Source organism: Octodon degus, unplaced genomic scaffold, assembly GCF_000260255.1.
Source record: "Octodon degus isolate 3935 unplaced genomic scaffold, OctDeg1.0 scaffold00006, whole genome shotgun sequence".
Taxonomy (NCBI): Eukaryota; Metazoa; Chordata; class Mammalia; order Rodentia; family Octodontidae; genus Octodon; species Octodon degus.
Window position 1 is genome coordinate 30,930,937 of NW_004524582.1, and position 9,444 is coordinate 30,940,380.

A 9,444-nucleotide genomic window follows, 5' to 3' on the forward strand; every position below is an offset into this window, starting at 1 on the left:
GGGGATGGATGTGTGGGTAATGAGTGGATGGATGAATAGATGGATGGATTGACAACAGAAGGGTGGATGAATGAGTGCTGAATGGATAATGGTTGGATGGATGGATGGATGGATGGATGCATAGGGAATAGAGGATGAACGCATAGGGAGTGGAGGATGGATGGGTGGATGGGTGGATGGGTGGATCAACTTTAGGGAAGATGAGCACACATTCTGCCCAAGACTTGAGCTCATCTATTGGAGGACAATCAGCTTCCCTTGGAATTTTCCCATAATGCCTAAATTTGACTTGAATAAAATACTTCTGAGTGTGTCATACAGAAAGGGTTTCAGATGGCAAGTGACAAAGTGACATCCCCAGCAGAGGAATGGAGCAGAGGCATGTGACATGCACATCACCCAGACCAGGCCTCTGGGGCTTCAACGAGTCCAGGTGGCCTCAGCGTCACCAGCACCCTACTCTGGGAGCAGGAGCCCTGTTCCTGCCTTGCCCAGGGTTGCAGCAGAAGCTGTTGCCTCACAGAGCAGCACTCCTGCTGCAGTCTTGTCCCTGTCTCCACTCTGACTCCACTCCCACAGTCACATCCGAGCCTCTTAGGGTGGCCGTCAGGGTGGCAGGCAGAACAGGGTGAGGGTGGGCAGAGCCCAGGGAGCCCCAGTCTGCCCTGGTGTGTGCCTACCTCATGCTCCCCTGGCCCTCACCTGCCCTTCAGTGGTGTCTCACCCTCTGGTCCCCACAGCCCAGCCCTGGCCACCACACTTTTTCCTTTGTCTTTCTTTTTTTCTTTACCAGAGCCTTCACAGTGAGCTACATCTCTTTAATTTTTTAAAATTTTGAGGCAGGATCCCCTGCCGCTGAGTTGCCTGGGCTGAGCTGTAGCTTGGGGCCCTCCTGCCTCAGCCTTCCGGTTGCTGGGACTCCAGGTGTGCGCCCCGGGGTGGAGCCATCTTCTACTCTTGAGCCACACCTGTGGGTCCTCTGAGGGGCCTAAGCGCTGTCCGCCTGGGCAGTCGGGTCTGGGCAGCACTGGGCTGTCACTGCACGGAGGGGGCCTGGGAGCCAAAGCAGGTCCACTATGGAGAGGATGGCAGGGGCGTGCTGGCAGACAGCATGGTGACGGACCTGGGACCAGGGCATCAGCACCTCGCATGCCTGGGGACTGTGTGACTCCCTCCAGGTGCAAGAGGGGAGCCCGTGGACCCCAAAAGCAGTGCCCCTTTCCCTGTGGCCAGGTAACCTGGGCTCGCAGCTGGTGGAATACAAGGAGGAGATGTACATCACGGCAGATTGTGGGCGCACCTGGCGACAGGTAAGGCAGTGCCACTCCAGGAGGTGGCTGCCCTGTTGCTCTGCCCCACCTGGCAGAATGGCCCCTGCAGCACTGGTGCCCCTGCCACATGAGTGGAACTACCCTGTGTCCTCTGTGGCCAAAGACTGGAGGTGGGACTCCCCTGTGCTGGCTTCCTTGGGCAGAAGTGGGGTGGATGGGATGCGTGGGTAGAGGAAGAAAGAAGGGCAGGTCTGGGTCTTTGGAGTGTCTGGGTCAGGCTCTGGGGACATCAGGATGGGACCCACAGGCAGAACTTGGCCAAGGTGAGCAAGGAAGAAGGGTGTGTATAGGGAGTGGCCCCGCCACCTGCCTGGGTCCCCCGCATAGAAGGCAGAGTCAGACAGGGGACACCCCCTTGGCCTTCAGCATGTGGGGCCAGTGAGCCGTGGCAGCTCAGGGTCCCCATGTCCCCAGCACACCCCTGCCTCCCCTCAGCCCCTGACTCTTTGGAGGTGGGGGGGGGGCTGGAGTTTGCTGGAGCAGCGTGGGGCTTCGCGGATGGGACCCAGTTTGGGTCCGGCCATGTTGTGGTTGGTGCCCGCCCTGCAGCAGTGACACTGGCTCTGGACAAGTGTTCGTCCCCAACGTGCAAGGTCCACCTGCCTTCTTCGCTTAAGGCCTGATTGTTTTTAATCACATGCAAGAAACAAGGCATTTTGAAAAGGGCAAATGCAATTTATCCTATTATAATGTTTCTACTTCACACCTGAGTCTCTCAAAGGTCACCTCTGTCCGTTCTAGCAGCCCCTGTGGTTTTACACACAGGGTGAGGCATCCAGGGCTGTCTCCCTCACCAGATGGCTTGGTGGGATTTCACACTTGGGGATGGCAGAGATGGATGAGAGAATGGAGCCGGGCTGGAGCTGGGGGCACCCATGGCGCTGGCCAGTGTGTGTGCGTGCGGACGCGTGCCGCGGAGGAGACGCTCAGCCTGGGACTGGCGTCCAGTGAGCGGAAGAGGAGCAAAAGCAGGGGCCCAGGCAGCGGGGTGGACACGAACCGCAGAAGGCAGATGCGGCACCTGCCTGGCCACCATATGGGACATGTGATACGCCTCAGAGCAGGACCAGGGCAGGAAGTTACAGTGACAGGCTCACCTCCTGGAGTGGACACAGTCTTTGACACACTCAGCGCCACGATGACCAAGGACAGTGGGGCCCAGGAGTCAGTGAACCCCAGGAGTCCTGCAGGACTTGGGCTCAGGACACAGGGAAAGACTGGCCCGGGTGCTGGGGACCCATCGAGGCACAGAGCGCCAGTGTCCTGCCGGGAGGCGGGAAACCCAGGCCCCTTTTCTGAGACTCCAAGCTAGTGAGCATGGTGTTCCTTTGGGTCCCCAGGGTGCCTCAGAGGCACCCCCGTCTGGCTTTCTCGTGGTGGCTATGACCAAAGCCTTCCTGGTGTCCTGGGGGAGGGGCTTGGTGGCTGAGGGTCCCCTGGGAACCCTCTGTGCAAGTCAGGGTTCACCCCACCTTCCGTAGCCTGTCACCCTTGGCAGGAGGACCTCAGGAGACAACAGATTCTGCCCCTGTGAGGTGCACGTCCTGTTGGGCACACTTGGGAAAGGGGACAACCAGGCTCGGCCACCCCACCCCGTGTGCACTCAGCCTCTCGGAACCACCCAGTTCTGGCTCCGGGGTCCTGCACGCACCCACATTCTTGAGAAAAGAGCTTTGCTTCTCCCAGGATGCTCGCTGGGGTGGGGAGCTCGCCGCCTCGGGGGGGAGCAGCTCTGGCCAGCGCCGCTCACTGTCCCGAGCCTCAGTCATGCACAAGGGAGCTTCTGGACGAGAGCTGTCCCCACGGAGACTGTCCACACTCCACGGCCCACAGCCCCAGGCCTGGGCTCGGGTGCCGGTTCCTTGGAACACATCCTCATTTGTCCCCAGTACTCTGGTTGGGAGCCTGTGCTGAGGCAGGTGCGGATGCAGGTGGTGGGCCCTGTGTGCGTCCATGTCCGGTCACCACCGGGGTTGCCCCAGCAGGCGCTGGGGGGGGGGGCGAGGGCTCATTGCAGTACCAGGTGCGATGGCAGGTGGCTTCTGCACAGCTCTCTCTGGGTTGCACCGGGGCCACGGCTGCCTGTCCCTCTCATGGCTGCCTGTCCCTGTCCCTCCCATGGCTGGTGCCCCACAGCTTGAGGACCTCCTGCCAGGCCCATAGGGAAAGGCTGAAGCATGGCATTCTCCATGGCTCTGCTGGTGACATTTGGCCTGGCTGGGATCCCCTACCCCACTAAACAGGGAGGGAGGGAGCGGGACCCTGGGACTCATCCCTGGCTCTGCCCCATTCTAAGGGGAGTTCTCTGGAGCAGCGGGGTGTGCCAGCGAGGCTGCTAACAAGGTAGAATCATCGGGGAAGAGCTTGGCAGGCAGGGCAGTGGTTTGTGCAAAGGTCCTGGGGTGCATTCAGGGATGGTACCAGAGTGGTGGAGGGTGGAGGCCGTGGCAAGGGATCCTCTTGCAGAGTCCTGTGGTCCTGGAAGGTGTGGCACTGAGTCCAGGGGCCACGGCTGGTGGTGTCACCTCACGCACTGGTTTCCCTGAGGCCCCGCTGGCACGTGGCCCACCATGCCCTGTCCCTCAGGTATTTGAGGAGGAGCACCACATCCTCTACCTGGACCACGGCGGCGTGATAGTGGCCATCAAGGACACCTCCATCCCCCTGAAGGTCCTCAGGTGGGTGTGGGTGTGGGTGTGGCCAGTCAGGGAGGGTGGTGGCAGGGGGTGCTGCAGAGCAGCTCCCCAGGGTACAACAGAGGGAGCTGGGGAGGGTTGGGGGTGGGCAGAGAGAAGCCCCTGGGGGCAGGACGGGTTTTTGGAGGTGGTGGCCTGGATCAGTCAGTCAGGCTGGGACATGGGCAGGGTGGGCAGCAGCTTCGGATGCCTGGAGGGCCTGTGGGGACACTGAAGCAGAGTGAAGTTAGGCTCCCAAAGGCAGAGCTCAGACAGCTGTGTGAAGTCACTTGGGTCTACAGAAGAGCAGTGAGGGGCGGGGCTGCATGCCCCCAAGGCCTGGGGTCCCCGCCCCTCAGGCGTGCTGGCTGTCCCTGTGGCAGCTGGGTGAGGGGCCAGGGTGTCTGCAGGAGTCTCAAGACCCCTCTGGCTCCAGCGGATACTGGTAAGGAGGCTGCTGGCCACACATCCAGAGAGGAGGGGGCTGAAGTGTGGCCGCAGCCTCTGTGGGACACTGAGGCCCCTTCCACAGGTTCAGTGTGGACGAGGGCGTCACGTGGAGCACGCACAACTTCACCAGCACCTCGGTGTTTGTGGACGGGCTGCTGAGCGAGCCGGGAGATGAGACGCTGGTCATGACGTGAGTGGCGCGGGGACCAGCGGCCATGCAGGACCAGGAGGCGAGTCGCGTTCTCACGCGGACGTCCTCCTGCGGGGCAGGCGGCTCCGTGCCCCAGTCGCCCTACCCCCCACCCTTCGAGGTAGGCGTGGAGTCCCTGTTTGAGGACGTTGCCCTCACCCTGGCCAGGGTAGAGCCAGCCAGCCTGGACCTCACTGTCCCTTGCAGGTGGCCCTGGGCAGGCTGCTGTGGCAGCTGCCTCAGCCACAGCTACAGAAAGAATTACAATTGGACTGGGTCCCCACTCCCTCCTTCACAGGATCCCAAGGCTGCAGACTAGCCAGCTTCTCTGGGCCAGTCGCACCCCACAAGGGAGAGAGACACATGGGGATCCTGGTGTCCAGAACCACTGTGGCCTGGGACGGGGACTTTCAGGGCCCTGGAGGGCTACAGGCTCCAATGAAAGGGGACGCACTACCTGTTGTGCCCCAGCTGAGTGGGCCTGGGGGTGGTGGGATGAAGACTTTCTGCCCATGACCACAGGGCTGTCCCTAGCTGGGCATCCCCAGCAGCTTCTGTCCCATGCATGCCTTTCCCCTCTCCCCCACGATCCCCCCAGAACCAGATCCCCCTTGGAAGCAGATGTGTCAAGGCACAGCTAGGGGGCCTGGCTGGGTGACAGTGGCTTAGAGCCAGGAGGGTCCCTGGAGGCCAAGCCTGGATGGAGTGGGGCAGGCACTGGCCTGCCCTTCGGGTCAGGTCACTGCTGATGCCCACTCTGTGTTGGGCATCAGGTTGGCAGCCCTGTGTCACAGCATCCATGAAGGTTTTAGGTTTCATCACTGTCATTGGAATTAATGTGACCAAGACAAGCTTCAGCACCCTCCATGACACTTAGCATGGGTAAACTGAGGCTGTAGGAGGCTGCTAGGTTGTGACACCCAATGTCAGCTCTCCATGAGGGCCGTGGCTCTGCCATCCTTGGTGAGGTCATTGCCCAGCCTCAGTTTCCCTATCTGTAAGATAGGTATAATGGTCCTGCCCACAGAAGTCAGCACAACCCCATGGTTGGGCACAGCGGGGCAGTGCTGGCTCAGCTAGAGACGTGGACGTGTCCCCGCACAGTGTCTGTGAGGTCAGAGGGGAAAGTTGAGAGTGGCTACAGTGATGGGTCAGGGCAGGTGACAAGGGGCACACTGACACCTTGGGGCCTAGGCCACTCGCAGCAGCAGCCACCAGCCTGATCCTCAGTTGGATTTGATGTCTGCAAGGGCGGCTGAGTGGGCAGAGGGGTGGCCAGGCCCCAGTGGAGGCTACCCATGGGGACCCTCACCCCCAGGTAGCAGGAGGGTCCCTGGACCACACACTCACTCAGGTAGAGGGACAGCGCTATGACTTCCTTGTCACAGAGACACTATACTTGACACCCACAAGTTGAAAGAGGAGAGGTTTGTTTCAGTTCAGTGTGTAGAGGTTTCAGCTCATAGCCGGCTGGCTCCCAGGCAGGGCAGCGCGACAGAGGGGTGTCACAGAGGGCAAACAGTCCATGGCAGGGTCGGCAGGAAGCAGCAGCCTCCCTTTCCCTTCTGTGTCATACAGGCTACAAGCCTTTTGCTTGCTGCCACCCACACCAAGCATGGGTGTTCTGTCTTCAGTAAATCTATTCAGTCACCCAGGACTGTGCTAATCCAATCAGTGATCCTACGCATGACCCCCTGTCACACCCGTGACCCCATGTCACACCCATGATCCAGGTCTTCCCCTCAGCACCACTGGGAGCACAATGAGGATCTGAGGGGTTTTAGATATAAAATGTAATAGACTTGGAGCAGGACTGCCGGCCACAGACAGTGAGAGTGGCTGAGAGGACCCTGGTGCACTTCCCAGGTGCTTGAGGGGTCAACAGTGGGTGCAGGCCTGTGAATTTGGGGCCATGGCGAGGACATGGGCCTTGGGGAGCCCTGGGGAGGACCACAGGCACCAGCAGCATGCACTGCTGACCTGCACATCCTGCTGTACCACACCGCCCAAATGGCACTACCCCAGTGCCATCTCCAAAGGCCAGGCCAGGGCCCCTCACAGGCACAGAAGGAAAGGGGCCTTGCGGGGCCACAGGTACGGGCATCACTTCTCCAGGTAGGTGCCTGGCCCCTGGTAATGTGGCACTGCAAGCTGGATTGGAGGAGGACCAGGACGGGACAGGTGGGACCCCTCTTTCCTGGGAGCCTGCAAGTGAGGAGGAAGGACAGGGATGGAAAGGAAGCTGCTCAGGGAGCTGGAAGGCAGGCAGCCAAGCTGTGCGACCCTGAGCAAGGGGCTCTGCCGCGGGGCCTCGGGGCCTCTTTCCGCCAACAAAGTGGTCGTGGCCGCTGGCACACTGTGGATGCCCCTGCACGGCTGCATCTCCCAGTCCCCTGTCCCTACACCCCACTGCCTGGCCTTCCCTCACCTGAGGAAGGAAGATAGCAGGGAGAGGCTGGGCAGCCCTCACGCAGTCTGGCCCTCCACCACACTGTGGAACACAGCAAGGAACAGTACGAGTATTGCCTGGAAGTGTCCCCGCAGCAGCTCGGATGTCGGGGCTCCTGGCCCCATCAATGGGGCCACACCAGTGCGGCCAGGAAGCTGCACGTGCCACGTGCCATGGTGAGGACACAGCCGAGTGGGTGCGGCCGGGCTGAGGTGCTGTCTCCTGGCCCTGTCTCTAGGGTCTTCGGCCACATCAGCTTCCGCTCCGACTGGGAGCTGGTCAAGGTGGACTTCCGGCCCTCCTTCTCCAGGCCGTGTGGCGAGGATGACTACAGCTCCTGGGACCTCACCAGCCTCCAGGTGGGGCCCTGCCAGGGGTCCTTGAGGCTCCCCTGTGCCCAGGCAGGTGGGGAGGGACAGGCCACCACAGTGTGGCCTCAGACTCGCCCGGCACTGTGGGCCTCGGTTTTCCCATCTGTGAAAGTGGTGGCCCCTGCCCCAGCTGGTGCTCGAGGAACTACAGGATGGGCGGTGCCAGCTGGCAGAAGCTGTGTCCTCCCAGCAGCCCCTCACCCTTGTCCCTGCCACAGGGTGACCAATGCATCATGGGACAGCAGCGGAGCTTCCGGAAGAGGAAGCCGGCGTCCTGGTGCGTCCAGGGCCGGACCTTCACCGCAGCGCTCACGGCGCGCGTGTGCCAGTGCCGCGACTCGGACTTCCTCTGGTGAGCAGTGGCCTCCTGGCCACGAGGCGTGCAGGGAACTGAGGTCAGGTAGCCCCAGCCCTCTCCTCCTTGGGGACCCTGTGAGAGGCTTGCACCACTCCTGCTGCAACCAACAGTGCCTGTGGGCCAGGTGCAGTGACACACGCCCGTGCTCCTAGCTCTCTGGGAGGCTGAGGCAGGAGAATTGCATGTTTAAATCTAGCTTGGGCAACGTAGCTTCTCAGGGAGACCCTGTCTCAAAATAAAAAATAAAACAAGAGCTGGGGATGTAGTTCAGTGCAAAGGTCCTGGGTTCAATTCCCAGTCCTGGAACAAGAAAAAAGCCTGTGACCGCTAGCTGCTCCAGCAGTGTGGCTCTCAGGCCTCTGGGCCCCCCTGCCCATCACTTCCTGGCTGTCCCTCATCCCGGTCTCCAGCCCCTAGAGGTTATTCCGCAGTGGCTTCTGCACATCCAGAGCGTGCCTCCTCCCGCAGGAAACCCCCAGCCTGCCAGCACAGCACACTGCATCGCCGGTTGCTGTGCCAGCCACTGTCCTGTGTGGGCCACCTCTCCTTGGGGACAGGGTGGGCTGAGGCTGAAATCCCCTCCCCTCCTGCACCTGACTGTGTTCTCTCCTCCCAGTGACTATGGGTTCGAGCGCATGCCTGCCGCGGAGCCTGGTGCCAAGTGCGCAGCCAACTTCTGGTTCAACCCCCTGTCCCCACCCGATGACTGCGCAGTGGGCCAGACCTACACCAGCAGCCTTGGGTTAGTGCAGCCTCCCCGGACGCACACCTGCCTGCTGCCGCATGTGCAGAGGACATCCTCCTGCCTGAGGGATCCTGCGAGTCCACAGGCTTAGAAGTCAGGTCCCACTGTACCTGCAGAAAAGGACCCTGTGGGTGGGCTCCCACTGCTGCTGGCAAAGGCTGCCTGGGGGAGGATCCTTGCCCCAGTGCCCCAACCTGTGGCTCCAGGAACACCCGCTCAGGAGGTGTCTGTGGGTCCTGCAGACACCAGTGCCTGCCTGTGGGTCTCTGTTGTAAGGGTGCCCGCCTCTGCCACCAGCTCACTGCCGCAGCCCCCGCCTCAGTCACAGCCATCGTCTTGCTGCGCCCCCTGCTGGACCGTGAGCCCTGACCCCAGTGGGTGCCCTGCAGCTGTGTGTGTGACACAGGCTGGGCAGGAGGCCGGTGTCCACCTGCTGGGGTGGGGATGACACTGTCCCTGCTGGCTGACTGTGCTGTTCTGAAGCTGTCCTCTGTGCTCAAGTGTTAGGTGTGTCAGAGCTGCGAGCCTTCGCACGCTGTGAAAAGGCCCCGCATCGTCTTTCCTCCTGGAGGAAGTCTTCAGAGAGGGGGAAACGCCCCAGGGCCCACGGGAAATCCACACTTCCCTGGGCAGCTGGAGGAAACAGGGAGCAAGACCAGAAAGTCCAGGCACTGCCCTCAGCAGCAGACAGCCTTCCAACCACTCAGTAGCTACTCATCCACCATCCATCTGTCTGTCCATCCACACACCAAGCCCTCAGCCATAGAACTATCCACCCATTCACCCACCTACTGTCCACCTACCCATTCACCTACTCATTCATTCACCCACCCATCCAACTGCCATTCACATATCCATTTTCCATCCTTCCATCC

At 61.2% G+C, this 9,444-nt stretch overlaps 1 protein-coding gene across 1 annotated transcript in view; it reads left to right on the forward strand.

Moving 5' to 3' along the window:
• Sorcs2 (sortilin related VPS10 domain containing receptor 2) overlaps window positions 1–9,444 on the forward strand; it is a 350,334-nt gene that overhangs the window by 322,509 nt on the left and 18,381 nt on the right. The window contains exons 14-19 of the mRNA XM_023724073.1: window positions 1,234–1,310; window positions 3,918–4,009; window positions 4,539–4,646; window positions 7,334–7,454; window positions 7,685–7,818; window positions 8,441–8,566. Of these exons, the coding sequence (XP_023579841.1) occupies window positions 1,234–1,310; window positions 3,918–4,009; window positions 4,539–4,646; window positions 7,334–7,454; window positions 7,685–7,818; window positions 8,441–8,566 (658 nt within the window). The remainder of the gene's footprint in view (window positions 1–1,233; window positions 1,311–3,917; window positions 4,010–4,538; window positions 4,647–7,333; window positions 7,455–7,684; window positions 7,819–8,440; window positions 8,567–9,444) is intronic.